Here is an 18,280-nt window from a genome sequence, read left to right as displayed (position 1 = left end):
CATAGTTCAATATTTTTTATCTTACAGATACTTACTATTCTAACAACAATACATGTACATATTTATACACAAAACAGAAGGGCGATATAAAGAGTGGCTTTTAAGTAAGGAGTGTATAACAACACCTTATCACATTTTTGCATCATGTACAGAGAAGAGTGCCTTAAGTAGAACTTCGAACTTTGAATGTGACTTTTTTAGTTATGACCTCCTTAATTTTTTGAGTTTTCACCCCATACATTACTGGATTTATGATAGGGGACAGTATCAGCACAAACAAAGAGATTACCACACGCACTGTGTAAGGCACATGTCTCATGTTGAATCGGCTTTGGAACAATTCAAATGAACTACCGATTACAAAATTTAGTAATGCTACTAGATGTGGAATACATGTACTGAATTTAACTCGTCCTCCTTTTGATAACTGCAAGCAGATAAGAATAATCCTTACGTAAGTATAGAAAATAATGACAACCAGTACAACTGTAAGGGACATCATAACTACACCATACATGTTAATACTTGCTGTGTCCGAGCATGCCAATTTTACCACAGAAAAATTATCACAGTAGACTTTTTCAATGGTTACACCACAAATGTTAAGTCTTGCTGTTATTGAGATAGTGATTGTAGATCGCACAAAGGGCAAAAGCCAAGAAACCACAATACCTAAAACCACTTTTCTAGGAGTGAGTATTTTTTCATACTGTAAAGGATAACATATAGAAATATAGCGATCATAGGCCATAACTGTCAGGTTTGTTATGTCACAGCCACCGTAGGTATAAATTGAAAAGATTTGAACAAGACAAGACAGCCATGTTATCTGATAATCCTCTCTTAAAATTTTAGTCAAAATAAAAGGTGCAACAGCAGAGCCACCATATAAATTAATGCACGCCAAGTTGCAAATAAAAAAGTACATTGGCTTATGTAGCACTCTTTCCACACATATTATATAAATGAGTACACAGTTAGTAATAATCATGACTGGATAAAGTAAACATAGCACAGCCACAAAAATATATCTCTGGTCATATATTCCTCTGTATCCATCCAGAATGAAGGAAATATTTTTCATGACAGCTTGATTCCTGAAAAAAGGTAAAAGAAGATTAAAGAGATAAAGAGAGATAAAGATAACTTTTTTCAAACAAAAACCACAATCCTATTTCATACAATACAATATAATAAATACATAAGCAAAAAAACAACAAACACATGAATACATTAACACATATATTAAATACATGCTGTAGCTGTTAACTGGACGTATTAAAATACAACATTTAAAAGCAAATATCACATATTTCTCTAACATGTAATTGTAGGTACACTTGGTGCAGTGCTGTTTCTTTTTTTTGCCTTTTGCAGAATGACTGTGCCCAACCAAAAGGTCCTATATTTAAATGCTGACAACTGAAAAAAAACTCATCATGCAGATCCATGAGGCTTCATACGCCACAGTCATGTACAGGTTCAAAATGGCTTGTCCCTAGAGAATTTAGTTCATCATAAAAAATACTTTTATCGCCATAAAGTGCTAAACAATTATTTGACTACTTTATCAATATTTGAATAAACCACGACACTCACAGATGCTTTGCTTGTACTACATGCAAGTCTTGCCCTGAGACCCCTGAAAAAGATGAATGAATGCATGTTTTGAAAAATCTGATAATGCCCGTTTTGCATCATTAGACATGATTGTTTTCAACCTTTTTAAATGCAGGACACCTTGTAAATGTCTCACAAATGGTCACAAACCAGAATGTTCATATATGGATGTTATTTTTGTTGTGCTGTTACGTTCATTACAAAGAAGGTGTACAAACAAACAAACACAGTGACAGGAACAGATGAGAGTCAATAATAAAGCAAACAACAGTTAGGGGTTTGTAGCAAAGTTCATGTCTGTATCAATATCTGTAGTTGTATTTGTTTTAATGACAAATTTTTTTTATTTGTATCTGAATAAAACCAGAAGTGGGCGTGGCTTAAACTGGAAGTTCATGAAATTACACCAGAAGCCCATTTTAAATTTAATTATTTTTCCCTTGAGAGTTTTTAAACAACAAATGTTTTTTTGTCATGTCTTTTAATGTATTTTATTTTACTTTTATTTATATATAATGTCTTTGTTACATTAATCTATTATAATTAATATTATGTCCCATTAATGTATGTAAAGCTGCTTTGCAACAATAAAAATTGTGAAAAGCGCTACATAAATAAAATTTAACTGAATTAAAATATGCCTTGTATAACGAGCAATGAGCAAACCCAGGTGAGAAGAGTGAAACATTGATGAGAACTTAGAAATACAGGCTGATGGTCGACCTGCTGGGCATTACTGCCTGACGCACCTCCACCGGTGCCTTTGTGCAGGTGTGTTCCTCTAAACAGCTCTCTGGGCATAAACAGATCATCAGCTGGGGACCACCAGTCATGGATGTTTCGCTCCTTTAACCCCAGTACATCTCCTGGTGGCGGAGCGATGCTGATGCCCTAGGTGTTATTCGGCCCACACCCCCTATGCTTCCTCCTTAGCCACAGCCAAAAGCTGCCCTTCTCTGCCTCCTCTGCCAGTTCTTTAATGGCTTTTCGACACCCTGCTCCTATACATCCCATGTCACGGAGCAGGCGAGCCGTCAAGGACCCAACAAAGCCCCTGCATCCCACTTCGATGGGATACGTGCAGTCTTCTGCCAGGTCTGCGTACGTGGCACGCTTCCGCTCGATGGCAGCCTCCATGCCCTTCTCCCATGGGACAGTGAGCTCCACCAACAAGATGGTCTTGCATGGCTCTGACCACATAATCAGGTCTGGCCGGAGTGAAGTTTCTACGATCTCCCTGGGGAATTGGAGCTACCTCCCCAGGTCGACCCTCATGCTCCACTCGCTGCCAATTGAGAATAACAAGAGAACGAGGGGGGCGGGGTAGCGCAGGCAGACTCTGAGCACATGGAGAGCTGTCAAACAATGCCTTGTGCCCGACACAAAGTAAACACAGAACGAAACGGATAAAACAAGCAAGTGCTCAGACCCGAGACCTGACAGTACCCACCCCCCAGGGGTGCCACCAGGCGGTCCAAGGAGGCAGCTCACCTTGTCGCCGGTAGAAGTCCGTGACCAGAGACAGATCCTGATGTCCCGGGATGGAACCAACTTCTCTCCTCTTCGCCATAACCCTTCCAGTCCACTAAGGACTGAACACATCTGCCACGGCGATGGACGTCCAGTAATCTCCTGACCGTATAGGTGGGAGAACCATCCACTAGACAAGGAGGAGGAGGGGCGGGATGAGTACTGGTAGGGTGGAGAAGGAAAGAGAAAACAGGCTTAACCCTGGACAGATGAAAGACAGGGTGAACCCGACCAAGGGAGGGGGGAAGTCTGAGCCTGACAGCCACCGGATTAATCCCCTTAGTGATGCGGTATGGACCAATGAACTTGGGTGCCAGCTTGCGAGAAGGCGCACGGAGAGGCAGGTCCTTGGTGGAAAGCCATACCTGCTGACCATAAAAATAGACTGGAAGAGAGGACTGGTGGTGATCGGCCGCTGCCTTGGTCCGTCTTTCGGTTCAGAGGGGATCTGGCCTTCTCCCAGGTGCTGCTGCAGCGGTAGACGAAAGCCAGAGCAGACGGGATCGCAGCATTGGGTTCCTGTGGCGAAAACATAGGAGGATAATAACCAACAGAGCATTCAAACGGGGACATACCGGATGCAGCCGATGGGTGGGAATTGTACTCTACCCACGAGAGCTGAGAGCGCCATGAACTCGGATTAGAGGATGTCAGACAGCGGAGCATACATCAAGATCCTGGTTGGCCTGCTCGCATTGCCCATTGGTCTGGGGGTGAAAACCATAAGACAGACTCGCAGAGGCCCCAATCTGTCTACAGAACACTTTCCAGAACCGGGAGGAAAACTGAGGACCCCTATTGGAAACAACGTCTCCCGGGCGGAGGGAAGCTTAGGGAGAGGGATGAAATGGACAGCCTCTGAGAAGTGATCCACCACCGTGAGAACCACTGTGATTCCTTTAGACGGGGGAAGCCCTGTGACGAAATCAAGGGCAATGTGGGACCAGGGGCGGGAGGGGATGGGCAGGGGGTGGAGCAGAGCAGCGGGAGGCGGTTGAGCGACTTGCATTGAGCACACGTCAGGCAGGCCAACACAGACTGTCTGACATCAGCGGCCAGTGACGGCCACCAATACGCTGATGGATGCAAGCCAGCGTTCCCCGAATTCCTGGATGGCAGACCAGTCTGGACGAATGACCCCACTGAAGGACATCAGGAACTCAAGTGGGTGCGCATCCGGCACCGACAACCTGCCCTCTGGACACTCTGCCGGCACTTGCACCACTCGGCCGGCCTCCGCCACTGGCCGCTCAACAACCCAGGAGAGAGCCCCAACCACCACCCTCTCAGGGAGGAAGGCCTTTGCCGAAAGCTCCCTCTCCGGGGCCTCGAACAGATGCGAGAGGGCGTCGGGCTTGAGGTTCTTAGACCTGGGCCGGTACGAGAGGGTGAAGTTAAAACACCCAAAGAAGAGTGCCCAGCGGGTCTGGCGTGAGCTCAACCTCTTGGCCGAACGGATGTATTCCAGGTTCTTGTGGTCCGTCCAGACCAAGAAGGGCTGCGCTTATCCCTCCAACCAGTGACGCCACTCCCCAAGGCCAGTCTCAATGCTAACAGCTCCCAGTTGCCGATGTCGTAATTACGTTCTGCAGGGCTGATGCACCTACCCTGACATCCAACGCGTCAACCTCAACAATGAACTGGAGTGCAGGGTCTGGAACAGACAAGACAGGTGCAGAGACAAAACGGGAGTTTAAAGTGTCAAAGGCTACCTGAGCATCGTGATTCCACCCGAATGTCACCTTAGTGGATGTCAACGCTGTGAGAGGCCCTGCGATGAGGCTGAAATTCCTGATGAACCGCCGATAAAAGTTGGCAAAACCCAGGAACCGCTGAAGTGCCTTGCAAGAGTCGTGGGGTGGGCCATTCGGCGACAGCCTTTATCTTAGCGGGATCCTCTTTGATACCTTTTGAGGAAATAATGTGACCAGAGAACGTAACTGACTCAGCATGGAATTCAAACTTGTCCGCCTTTACGTATAGCTGGTTCTTGAGCAAATGCTGTAGGACCCTCCTAACATGCTGGGTGTGTTCCTGAAGAGAGGGGGAGAATATTCAAATGTCATCCAGGTACACAAAGACAAATGTATTAATCATGTCACCCAGAACGCTATTGACGAGGTCCTGGAAGATTGCAGGAGCATTGGTAAGACCAAAAGGAAGAACCAAATACTCGTAGTGTCCCGTTGGTGTGTTAAAAGCTGTCTTCCACTCATTACCCTCCCGAATGGAGACGAGGTGGTAGGCATTGCGTAAGTCTAACTTGGTGAAGACCTGGGCTCCCTGCAAAGTTCAAAGGCAGAAGACATTAAAGGTAGGGGATACCTGTTCTTAACAGTGATGTCATTCAAACCTTGATAATCAATACAGGGGCGTAGGGAGCCGTCCTTCTTCAGAATGAAGAAGAACCCCGCACCCACAGCGAAGATGAGTGACAGATGAGACCAGCCAGGAGAGTCGAGTCTCCTGAATGTACTTGTCCATGCACTCCCTTTTAGGACCGGACAGGGAGTAAAGGCGACCCTTAGGCGGGGAAGTGCCTGGGAGGAGGTCGATGGCGTAGTCGTAGGGGCGATGTGGAGGAAGAGAGGTGGCCCGGGACTTGCTGAAGACCACGCTGAGATCACGGTACTCCACCAAGACCCCGGTCAGGTCTGCGGGCTGCACCTGCGGAGCAGAAGACACAGAGACAGGAGAAGAGGCAGGACCCATACAGGACACATGACAAGATGGGCTCCAGGCTAAAAGAGAGCTATTCCTAAAATCCACTTGAGGATTGTGCTGTACGAGCCATGGATGTCCCAACACAACTTGGTTCTTGGGGGAATCGAGGATGTATAGCACAATGCTCTCGTGGTGGTTCCCTGAAAGAAGAAGACTTATGCAGGGAGTGACGTGAGTGATGGTGGCGAGGGGGCTGCCCGCGAGCGACCAGGCGTCAATGGGCTTGGCAAGAGGTACGGCCGGAATTCCCCATCCGCGACCCGTCCCCTGAGTCGAGGAGGGCGTGTCCAGTGTGGAAGACCCCTGGAAGCCTGAAGGGCAGCAGGGCGTGGCTAGAAGGAGAGGTTAAGGGAGAGATGGCGCCCACCAGGACTCTCCTATTTACTGGTGGGCCTTGGTTTTTTGTGGGCAATGGAGGGCGAAGTGGCCAGCCTTGCCACAATAGAGACAGAAGCCCTGGGCCAGGCGTAGCTTTTTCTGCTGGAGGATGAGGCGCAGGCATCCCAGCTGCATAGGCTCAGAATCTGAGGAAGGGCTTGAGGGGGAGGCGCGCTGGGCGGTGCGAGCTGAGGGCACCGGAGGGGACTAGAGAGGCGGTGCTGGCGGTGGCGTGAGAGGTGGCTCTCCACCCCTAGAGAGAGACCAATCAGGGACTCAAGATCGCTAGGCAGGTCCAGGGGGGCCAGTTTGTCGGAGATGGCATGATCCAGCCCATCAAGGAAACGAGCGCTTAATGCATTCTCATTCCAGTCGCACGTCACCGCGAGGGTCTTGAGGCGAATGGTGTAATCACTTACCGAGCCTCCCTTCTGAGTCAACCGGCCGTTACCTGGGCAGCTGCTTCATCCCCCTGTGCCGTACGGTCAAACAAACTGACCATCTCTTGCCGAAAATCCTCGAAAGCAGCACAGCAAGGTACCTTGGCATGCCATTCTGCCACCACCCACTCGCAAGCAGAACCGGAGAGAAGTGTGATGACGTAAGCCACCCTGGCTTCCTCGGAGGTGTAACGGCGGGTTGGAGAGTGAATACTGGAGCACATTGTAATAGGAAGGCCTGACAGGAGTTAGGGTCGCCGTTGTAGACAGGGGGATTATTGGAATGAGGTCTGACCCTGCTGACTCCATGTTGGTCAGACCGTTCTGATAGGAACAAATCAGGAGTCAAACGCAGATGCTTTATTTGAAGCCACAGGGCAAGATATTACAGGCAGAACAAATAATAACCGCCAGAGTGGAGAATTAACCAAGCACAAAGGGGGGTTCCAGGACGGAGGGCTTGAGGGCTCGGCCGTAGAGATCAGGGGAAGTGACTGGGGGGAGATAAGCGACCCAGGGGGATGGTGGCAGTCCCGCTAGAGAGGAGAGAAGAGCTCTGTGAGGGGGTTCCACTAGAACAGGGTGCGCCAACTAGCGGACTCCGGTCCGAATGCGGACTGCGAGATTCGTCCGTCTGGACCTCCAAGCCTTTTGACATAATAAATAAATGAATGCCTAACATTATTTTCTAATGCAATCAAATTTATACCAGGCACATCAAGGTCCGCTCAGTAGCAGTTTGGGTCCTACGGCGCCACAGACAGTTAACATATGCACACTGTTGCTACGTTCAGACGTCAACGTCGTGGAGTTAAGAGAGCCGAGACAGACTCGCTGCACAGCGCGCAGACAGATGTAACTGTCAGTGACTGAAAAATGTCCTTTTCAAAAGTTAGAAAAGTTGATGCTGAAAACCATGTTTGGGTCGAGAGATTTGCATTTATTCTTCCTGCATCGAGATGCACAAGACCGGTTTGTCTCATTTGCTCGGAGTCTGTTGTGGTTGTCAAACCTGGAAACCTTAAACGGCATTATCAAATTAGACAGACACTTTGAACAAACTTACCCACAGCAGTCCGAGGTAAGGACACAGAAAATATATTAGCTCAAAGCCCAGAAGGAGCGATCTACACGGGTCCTCCCTCATTCACTTACCGCCCAACAACGAGCATATGAATGTTCCCTAAGAATACAGTGGATCTTAGGAAAACATAACAAGCCCTTTACTGATGGGAAAATAGTAAAAGAGTGCATGGAGGCTGCGTGTGAAACACAGAAGGAAAATAAAGACATGAATTAAAAGAAAATATTAAACAACCCCCCCCCCCCCTTCAGCTGCAACAGCCACAAGAAGAGCTGAAATGTTATCAGAGGATGATCAGTCACAACTTGATGCTGATATTTGTTAATCTCAGTTCAGCAGAAAAAAACACTTTAGTTTTCTTTTAAAGTTGTTAATGTTGAAATGAATGTATGTTCAGTGCAGGTTTAGAGATTAGAGCATTTTGCACATTTTCCTTCATTATATTGTTGTCAGACATTATGCCGTCGTATAGATATGAAAAGACATGTTTATTTCTTTGGTCTGCCAAAAACCATCAATTCATGTTTTTAGGTATTTAATTGTCTGGACCTCGGCTGGTAAGGAGAGTTCAATTACTGGACCTCAAGCAATTTTAGTTGAAGACTCCTGCACTAGAAAGACCAGAGTCCTCTGTGAAGGGCAGTGTACACGAGCAACAGAGTCCAAACAAAAGGTAGTCCACTGGTAAAGCGCAAACAGTCCACAACGAACAGTCCAGTAGAAGGGCACGATAAACCTCAGGGAAAAATGTCCGCACGGCCAACGAGCTAAATCCACCGAGCACTGTCCGATAGAGAACAAGTATAATCCACAGGGAATGGTCCACTCTGGCAAGAGTAATCCGCAGTCCACACGGTGGCAGGAATGCTCTGGTGGAGAGAAGAGGTCTGACGTGAGCCTGTGGAGTCCATGCCCCCGGTGCAGTAGAATGACACTCGGGAAGATGCCGGGGCGAGGTCATCGGGGCAGCCACTATGGCCACACAAGAGGCAGACACCGAGCAGTGGACTAACAGCACAGGAGCCTGGACAAGAAAGGGTGATTACTAAGAGAACCGTAATTAACAAGACAAGAGTACTAGACTAGGAGATCAGAAAAGTTAACACAATTAACGGTCTGACACAAGACAAAATAAACACAGGGAATATAAAGGGTAGAAAATCAGAAAGCCAACAACAAGGGAACGAGGGGGCGGGGTAGCACTCCGAGCACATGGAGAGCTGTCAAACAATGCCTTGTGCCCGACACAAAGTAACACAGAATGAAACGGACTAAACAAGCAAGTGCTCAGACCCAAGACCTGACAAGACTGTACGACAGGGCTAGTCAGCTTGGCTTCTGAAGGGCCGGTGTTCTGCAGAGTTTAGTTCCAACCCCAAACAAATGCATCTGACCAACTTAATCGAAGTATTCAGGACTACTTGAAAATGGTGACCAGGTGTGTTGGATTTGGGTTGGAACTAAACTATGCAAATCACTCCAGGACAAGAGTTGACTAGCCCTGCTGTAAGATTTTGGGCTGTCCCAGATGAAAGATTACTATCATGGCGATTTCAGTGGTCATGCATGGCTCTTGAACGCTGGTCTTTGTTGTATAGTGAGAGAGATTGAAAGATTGGGCACCTGAGTCACATCAGCCAATCATGTAATGACAGTGATTTCAATTTTGAGCATTTAGAGTTTTACTACAGTCAGTAAGAGTATTAATCAAACACAGTGGTAAATACTCAGCAAGGCAGATAATCTAGCAATACATTGCAATGCATAGTTGAAAGCATGTGGCTTTTAAATAGTACAAACAGGAAGCAGGTGTAGAGGAAGTGGAGTGTATTCAGTACTCGGAAGAGGGCTCCCTCTGTTTGTGGGATGAATGAGTCTCTGACTGTGGTCTTACACATACAGTGCATCCCGATTTGATACTATATAACATAAATAGTATTTGAAATAGAATTTGTATGTCCCAAATTATATATGCATGCTGAAATGAGTGTTCTCAAAGTACCCAGATAGTCTACTGTTTCTAGAGCAAATTCGAAGTGTAGATCCACGGACACTCAAACAGCTAATATTACCCACAGCACACGGAAAAGGGTAGAGTTTAGTTATGCTTCAGTGCATAATAAAATTAAATAAGAGATTATTTGCTGAATTAAATATACAGTAAACATTCCATAAAAAATAATAAATGAATAAATAATGTGTATTTTGATGTTCGTGACAATTAACGATCACAGTTCTAGGCAACAACAGCCTCTTCGGTTTTGAGTTACTATGTCTCCCAGTGTGTGCATACTGTTTTGCTATATGCTAAAATGTATATTGCATAATAAAAACAGTACATACTTTTAGTGCATAGTATAAGCAGGCGAACTGGGACGCAGCAATAGCGTCTTCCATTTCATATATATATATACTGTATATTACAGGCTTTTTGCTTTTAATTTGATAGGACAGTGGAGAACAGACAGGAAAGCATTGATAGAGACAGGGGATTGGGACTGGCAAAGGACAGTCGAGACTGGAATCGAACTCGGGTCGGGTCACAAGTGCACTGGCACTATATGTCGGTGCACTAACCACAGGGCTTTTAGCACCGACACCTCTTCCATTTTTATGAAGATTTTTTAATGAGGTTTTACTTTTTTTGGTCAGAAAATGTACAAATGCATCCGCAGTAGGATTTTCAGCTTCAGAATGTCTGGCTGATTATTTTTAATGTTAGTTTGGCACTGTTATACACTGTAATACAGTAAATCTTATTAAAGTAGAAAAGTTTCTGTGATTAGACAATTACACTAATTTAAGCTATATTTGCTTTTATATTTGCACTATATAGGTTAGTCTATATGATTACATTTTTCAGCTAGAGCTACCAATGAAAGCAGTAAATAACTGACTGTCATGATTCTGCCTCTTCTTGTCATGCTTTTCCTGGGCTAGTGGCCGGATCATGACAGGGCCACGTGTTTAGTGTGGAGAGAGACACGTTATTGTTTGTTTTGACATAACATGGACTCTCACTGGTCTCATCTTTGTCCCCGCCCTCTCGTTTCCTCATTACGGATTGTTAATTGTTTCATGCCCAACACCTGTTCCCCTCTTGATTTTATCTCTTATTTAATGCCCCTGTGTTTTCTGTCTTGGGCTGGATCATTTTGATTTGTTTGTTCCATGTCACCTGCCTGGTTTGTATTGCTGTGGTTCATCTAGTTTAGTTATTCATAGTTTATGTCTAGTGTTGTATTTAGTGAAGTCTAGTTTAGTGTAGTTAGTCCATGTTCCTGTTTATTCATGTTTCTTACCCTTGTCATTGTTATTTTCCCCCCTCGTGGGTTTTTGTTTTGTTTTATATTAAAGTAGTTTTTGTTAACCCCTCACCTGCTGTCTGCGTCTGGGTTCTCCCTCACCGTTCGTGACACTGATGTGAACAGCTACATCATCACTCCCATGAGTGTCTGTCTGGTCTTATAAATTCAGATGCTTTACTGAGAACACTCTACTGAAATAATCATGAAACTATATTTCCCTTTCTGTCAGTCTCTCGACGTTGTGTCGAGCCGTCAGATGGGGTTCGCTCTTGAGAACCTATCAACTATCGGACTCCGCCACGGATATCTGGGTATATAGGGGAGACGGTGTGCTGCATTCATTCACCTTTTGTGCTGAGGAGCCTGAGAGCATCTCTCGACTGCTGCAGCGGGCGGCAAGCCTGGTGGCATGAAGGACACAACGTCTCGTTCCCTCCATCAGGGAACAGAGGTTACAGATGTAACCAAGACGTTCCCTTTCTGTCGGTCTCTCGACGTTGTGTTGAGATGGGGTGGGGGGGAGATGGGGTTCTTATCGAAAACCCCACGGCGCTGTGCCGCATCACAATCTCTAGCGAAGCGACGCTGACTGGCCTAGGTGTGTCAGACGTGAGCGCAAAATTGTAACCATCCAGTGGAGAGGTGGGGGTCCCAGAGCGTTGGAGAGGTGGGAAGCCCCTGCCACCGGCCGTCACAGGCGGAGGCCTTGTTTCTCCAACAGCGAGAAGCCGCCCGGCACCGTAAGGGCCACTGGGGAAGCGTTATTTCCTCACTGACGAAACGCGCTATGGAGACCACTTCCTACCATAGGGAGGAGTTTAGTGGAGACACCAACATGGTCTCGCCGGCAGGGGAGAACTCATGGGAGGAATGTGCGGACTGAAGGGAGTACCGCAAGGTGGAGGTCCACCTAGGGGAGATCATGGGTTACCAGATCATGAGGATACATCAGACGGAACCACCCTGCTGGGGGGGTTACTTCGTGTGGGGCACTAGGTCCGGTTAGGGCTATACGCTAGATAACTCTTTCCCGGCCTGAGGAGGCAGGGATCCTCCGCTCCATCTCACAGTCGAGAGATGTAAAACCCGCTGAACATCTCGGCTGGAGGGACGAGCTCGATCGCTTCCTTCGCCAGAAGGGTGGCGACCTCGCCCCGAAGCACGGGAGCATCCTTGCCTCTGACTGAGGTGGAGAGGATGCCTGAAACTTGGGCGGGCGTCTGGCAAATTGGAGACACCGCATGGGACCGGCCGAAGGGCGGCTGGGTCGTGGCGGGCAATCCCCCGGGGGGGGTAGGTCTGCTTCTTCACTGCCGAGAACTCTTGACAGTATCATCAAATAGCCCCCCCTTGCGAGTTGGCACGTCGACACCAGAGATGCCGAAAGCTTACCTGCCTCGGGCAGGAGACAGAGTCGACCTCGCCAGGTTGCCACCGTCTACGGGCATAAAGCACCGCGACTGAATGCTCAACCTGGGGCATGTCGACGTAGCCCCTAGCTGCACACACGAGGGAGGTAAGGACAACGAAGCGAGTTTGACGGGAACGCGCAGAGAGGGGGGCTTCCTCATGCACTCCCGGGAAAAAAATGGTACGGGGGACAAGTCGCGCTCAGACCCGAGGCACCAAATTTCCCCCCGTGAGCGCTGGGGAAGGCGGTGTGGTGCACTGCTGCCCAATGCCCGCAGTGGCCCGGGAAAGCATGGCTGAGATCTCGACGGCCGCCTCTTCATAGGCTCAACCTCCCGAGGGAGGGAGCTCCAGGAATCGACAGGGTCGGACGTCACTGGGTCGCCACGAGTGTGTACACCGATATTGCGTCTCGCCGTGACGCAGCGTCGAGTTGACGAACACCGTCGTGTAGAGGGTGAGAGCGGCTGTGATAAACACCCAGAGAGAGAGGAAACTCTTTGAGAAAGTGGGCTGTTGGGATGGGGCAGGAACCATCCCGGATCGACCACCCAGCGATAGAATGGCTGGGGTCGGGCCCGATGGTATTCTCGATCTCCTTGGGGTCTTCCCATGAGAGCTGCTTCTGCATTCACCGCGGCTGCTGACGGGGTAGTGGCCTCCTCTCGAAGAGGACCAGGGCTGCTGGGAAGCAGACGGTGCACAGGACTCGACGGAGAGGATATGCTTGATAGCCTCTGTCTGCTTCTTTACTGTCGAGAACTGCTGCTCGACAGTATCACCGAACAGCCACCCCTTGCGAGATGGGTGCATTGAGAAAGCGGACCTTCTCGGCGTCACTCATCTGTGCAAGGTTCGGCCAGAGATGTCTCTCCTGGACCACAAGTGTGGACATCGCCAGACCCAGGGCCCGCGCGGTCACCTTGGTTGCCCGTAGAGCGAGGTCGGTAGCAGCGCGGAGTTCCTGCATAAGCGCTGGGTCGGTCTTACCCTCGTGGAGCTCTCTCAACGCCTTGGCCTGATGGACCTGCAGGATGGCCATAGCGTGGAGAGAGGAGGCAGCTTGGCCCACAGCAATGTAAGCTCTCGACACCAGAGATGCCGAAACCCTACATGCTTTGGACGGGAGTCTAGGTCAAGCCCCCCAGGTGGCCGCCGTCTGCGGGCACAAGTGCACCGCAACGGCACACTCCACCTGGGGGACATCGACATATCCTCTAGCTGCCTCACTCTCGAGAGAGGGCGACAGAACTAGTTTGACATGGACGCGCCGAAAAAGGGGGCGTTCCAGGTCTTAATAAGTTCCTCATGCACTTCCGGTAAACTGGGGCACTGCAACCCAACGCTCACGGCGGCCCAGGAAAGCATGGCTGACATTTCGACGTACGCTTATTCCTGGGCTCGACCCCCCGAGGGAGGGAGCTCCGAGAAATCGTCGGAGTCAGATGCCAGTAAGTCACCCTCCGATGCTGCAAGGGACATCTCATCATCACGCACCGTTTCCGAATACATGGTTGAGGAATAAGACGGTGGGACCGTCTCCTGGGAATTGGTCAGACGAGCGAGACAAGGTGCGAATGATCCGCGAGCCAGTGGTTGACGGATTAATGCTCACAGTAATCCTCATATCACCCTCGCTGCTCGCCGTAGCGGACAGCAGGGCTGTAGTCCACAACGTGTGTGGGCAGGACGTATCCACAACCTCTGCCCCAGCGTGCTGGAAGCAGAGATCGTGTCCGACCCCCTCCTCGATGAGTGTGTTGCACCCACGAGAACAGCGGGACATTCCATGCTGGAGAAATTAGCTCTTTTAGAGAAAAAACTCGAACACTTCTGGCACTGCCGAGATGCCCAGGGAAGTCGCCGCAGGAAGGGACAGTCCGCTGCACCACGTCGTAAGATTCCAGCAGTAAGTCGGCGTAGAGTTTGAAGTCTCGAAGTCGATCATGTGTGAAGGCTCCGAAGAACAAAAGGTGAATGAATGAGCATGCCGTCTTCCTTTTACACCTGGATATCTGGGGGCGGAGTCCGGCATGCAAATTTCATTCGCCAATTTCATTGGCCTTTTAAAAATAGTCAGAAGTTGATAGGTTCTCAAGGGCGAACCCCATCTGTCGGTTCGACACAACGTCGAGAGACCAACAGAAAGGGAACGCATCTGCTCGTGCATGAGGTTAAAGTGCGCGAGCAGATCATCTACATGACAAGTCGGCTTTTTGTCTTCATAAATAATAATCTTTTACATTGTAATCCATTTATTCTTTATATTTGGCATGTTTGTTTGCTGCTGCGCTTCCTTCTGTGTAATAAGTAAAGTTAAAGCGTGTTGTATGTGGATGCGCCCAGAGGCGCATTTTCTACTAATGCGGTCTTTTTAAAATATATATATATTACGCCATTAGACTTTAAACCAGGTTTGAGTTGGTCTATGGCGCAAGTCTATTGTCAGTTCCTAAAACTAGCAATGCGTCAACAATGCACCTGAGCACACCTCTTTTTTAGACCAACACGCCATGGGCACACAAATCTCTCAGGTTTAATTATTGATGACATATACTGTTTAATTGTGATTTTTGCCAGCGATTTAAAAAATATCTGCCTCCCCCATTCAAGTAGACACGCCTTTGGACTTGCTATTAACTGCCCAGAGGCGTTGCAAACATGGCTGCATACTGTAGTTTGAGCTGCTCTCCTTGACAAGAGTATCAATGAAACAGTCAACCTTGAGGTTTCTTTTAAACATTGTTTTGCGTTGTGCCGTTTCCTCAGATATTTCCCACTGTCACTGAGGAGTCTAGTCACATGGCAAAGAAAGCTGATCTTGATTGGTCCTCTTGTTTGCATTCAAAGTGCTGATTGGCTCACAGATAGAACCTCATAGAACCAAATTATAATTTGATTTTGTAGTTAGAACCTTTTTGTTTTCTTAAAAAAGTCCCAAAATGTACACATTTAAAAAACAAACATGGCATAATGTAAATAACTCAACTCAACTCAACTCAACTTTATTTATAAAGCGCTTTTACAATTTTCATTGTTACAAAGCAGCTGTACATGAGACATATTGACTATAAGCAAATTAATTAAAGTTGTACCTGCAAAAACAAGAAAAAGTTGAAAACACAGAAGACAGACATACCCACATACAAAACACTCCACACACACAATATGCACACATACTAACACACATAGACATAGAGACACACACACACACGTATGCGCACGCACGCACACACACACACACACAAGTACGCACACACAAATACATGTACACGCACACAAATAAGTTGTCACAGAATAAGAATATGTGAATAACTCAATTTTGACAAAAATGTCAGAGAAACCTTATAATTCTAAGGCGATGATATGTCCCCTAGATGACCCAACACATGCGTAAAGATGACACCAGCCCTTGCAAGGACTTCAGATGATACCAGCTCCCGACTATAAAATGATTCCAAATTTGTATTTTTTTAATCTTTATGTGTTTTATGTGTGTTTTATATTGTGTCCTGCTGATGTAAAGTTGCTTTGCAATCGTGTAAACTGTGAAAATCATTGTACAAATAAACATGAATCGAATTGAATAAGTTATTCATTATGATTAAGGAATACTGATACTATTGTACATGACTCAAATTAAGTTAATAGATCTTAAATTGGTTAAAATCAACCTCAGGGTGGACATAGTTTATTTACATAGTTACATAGTAAGTACATATGCACATGTAGAACTGGACTGTAAAAACAAGTTCTACCAAATCTTGACATTGAAGAAAAAGTAGTTTTCTTCCTGTAGTTTTATCAACTTTTGATGTCTCATCAAGCCAACATGTGGTGACCTTTTTACAGATTAAAAAAAAGTTAGTAGTTTAAACAAATTTGCTTTTGTGCCATAATTTAAAAAAAATACATAAATTATAATGAAAGTAGAATAGAGTTTAGGCAATAACAGCAGTGATATTGTGACTGTTTTTATGTAACGCAAAACATAACATTCAAGTTTTATAACATTTTTGTCATACAAATTAAGAATAATCTGTGTTTTACACAAACAAACCAAAGGGTATTTTCTGTGTGCTTTGTATAATATATAAGAAAGATAGTGATCAAATGATAAATACAAATAATAGATCAATAAATGAATTATTTGTCAACTCAGAAGTAAAAAAACAGTTCATACAGACATTTTTTTACCACAAATAAACACTGAATTGTTACAACAGTCCTTATGTTCCTTCCTTAACTTGACATCAATAGCAAATATTTTCTTGTGCAAAAATTTCGTGAGACTATTACTGATCTCTTTTGTTCTTATCCCATAAATAAGTGGGTGTAGAAGTGGAGGGATGAGGATAAAATGAACTGACATAAACACATTGACTTCTTTTGAAAGATAGAAATTAAAGCGATTATATATCACAGAAAATAGTGTGGCAGATGAAAAGTTGATAAAAGTAATCAAATGCGGTGTGCATGTTTGTAAAGCTTTCGTCTGGGCACTTACTGATGCTTTCAAAGACACACACAATATTTTGACATAGGATAAGATGACACAGATCAAAGGTAAAACAACAAAAACAAATACCAGACATATGCCATAGATGTCCCCTAGTGTACTTTTAACACAGGCGAGATTAACAACTGCCAAATTGTCACAAAACAACTTGTTAATTGTATACCTGCACATAGGCAATCTTGACGTGATATACACCTGTACAGCTTGAGAGCCGATCGCTAGAAAGTACGCCATTAAAAGCAGCTGTTTAATTTTACCTGGTGTCATGATGTTATGATATTGTAAAGGCTTACAAATTGAAACATATCTGTCATATGCCATAAGGGTCAATATAGCATAAGCACACGTTCCATAAATATTAACTGAAAATACTTGCAAGATGCAGTCCAAATATAGTAAATATTTCATATCGGCAAGAAGATTCGACATTATTTTAGGAATTACAGCGGATGATCCGATCAGTCCATTAATAGCCAGGTTGAATAAAAATATGTACATGGGTTTATGGAGAGTTGTGTCTATATAGATCACTAGCATCAATGTCACATTTGCACAAACTGTTGTGATGTAGACGACAAGACAAAGCACAAAAACTCCATAATTTAGTGCACCAGGAGGTCCATAACCAGTCAAAATCAGAGTGATATTTACACTTGGTAGAAGCATTTTTTATCTGTTGAAGAGAATATGAAGGTATTTTGCATTGCTCTTTTAAACAAAAGTCATGAAGGCATCATTATTCAAGGCACTACTAGATGAATACATTTCAATCATTAAATGGATTCACTTATATATCCCCTTTTAAAGTACAGTTATAGTATGATATAGTAAATATATCAATATATGACAGTGTAGTGTATATAATATAATAAAGTGATAGATAATAAAGTATAAGATATTATACTATAGTTATATTCCCTGGCAGCTTACAATCCAATAATTATAAATCAAAAAATGGTAAATCATTCATTCAAGTCAATGCATTGTGAAATAACCAAATACCTACAATATAGTTTTGAGCCTTGCTGTCTTCTGACTTTAAAAGCTTGTGATTACCTTTATAGTACTTTATATTGTGTGCTAAAGACCCTCCTCCAATGGACTTGACGTGCTAAAATGCCCTCCTCCAAAAAAAAGTTTTATTAACATATTGTTTAAAAATGTATAAAATGTTTGACATTTTATAAAACAAACAATATTAATGTTACATAATCTCCCTTGAAATCTCCCAAAACATCTTTGGAAAAAATATTTGAAGTGTAATTCG

General features: G+C 45.5%; 2 protein-coding genes across 2 annotated transcripts; both read right to left on the bottom strand.

The window, feature by feature from the left end:
* Nucleotides 1-163: 163 nt before the first annotated feature.
* Nucleotides 164-2,820, bottom strand: LOC130565197 (olfactory receptor 52K1-like). Its single transcript, XM_057351783.1, has 2 exons — nt 2,534-2,820; nt 164-1,097 (listed from the first exon to the last, which is right to left on the bottom strand). Exons 1-2 carry the CDS (start codon nt 2,818-2,820, stop codon nt 164-166), a joined length of 1,221 nt encoding a protein of 406 aa, XP_057207766.1.
* A 13,851-nt stretch (nt 2,821-16,671) lies between these two features.
* LOC130565196 (olfactory receptor 52K2-like) lies at nt 16,672-17,679 on the bottom strand. The gene has a single exon (XM_057351781.1). The coding sequence runs from the start codon at nt 17,677-17,679 to the stop codon at nt 16,672-16,674; it is 1,008 nt and encodes a 335-aa protein (XP_057207764.1).
* Between the last annotated feature and the right edge of the window lie 601 nt (nt 17,680-18,280).

This window comes from Triplophysa rosa, linkage group LG14 (assembly GCF_024868665.1).
Source record: "Triplophysa rosa linkage group LG14, Trosa_1v2, whole genome shotgun sequence".
NCBI lineage: Eukaryota > Metazoa > Chordata > Actinopteri > Cypriniformes > Nemacheilidae > Triplophysa > Triplophysa rosa.
The sequence above is the reverse complement of the archived record's forward strand: the minus strand, read 5'-3'. Positions and strand labels throughout refer to the sequence as shown.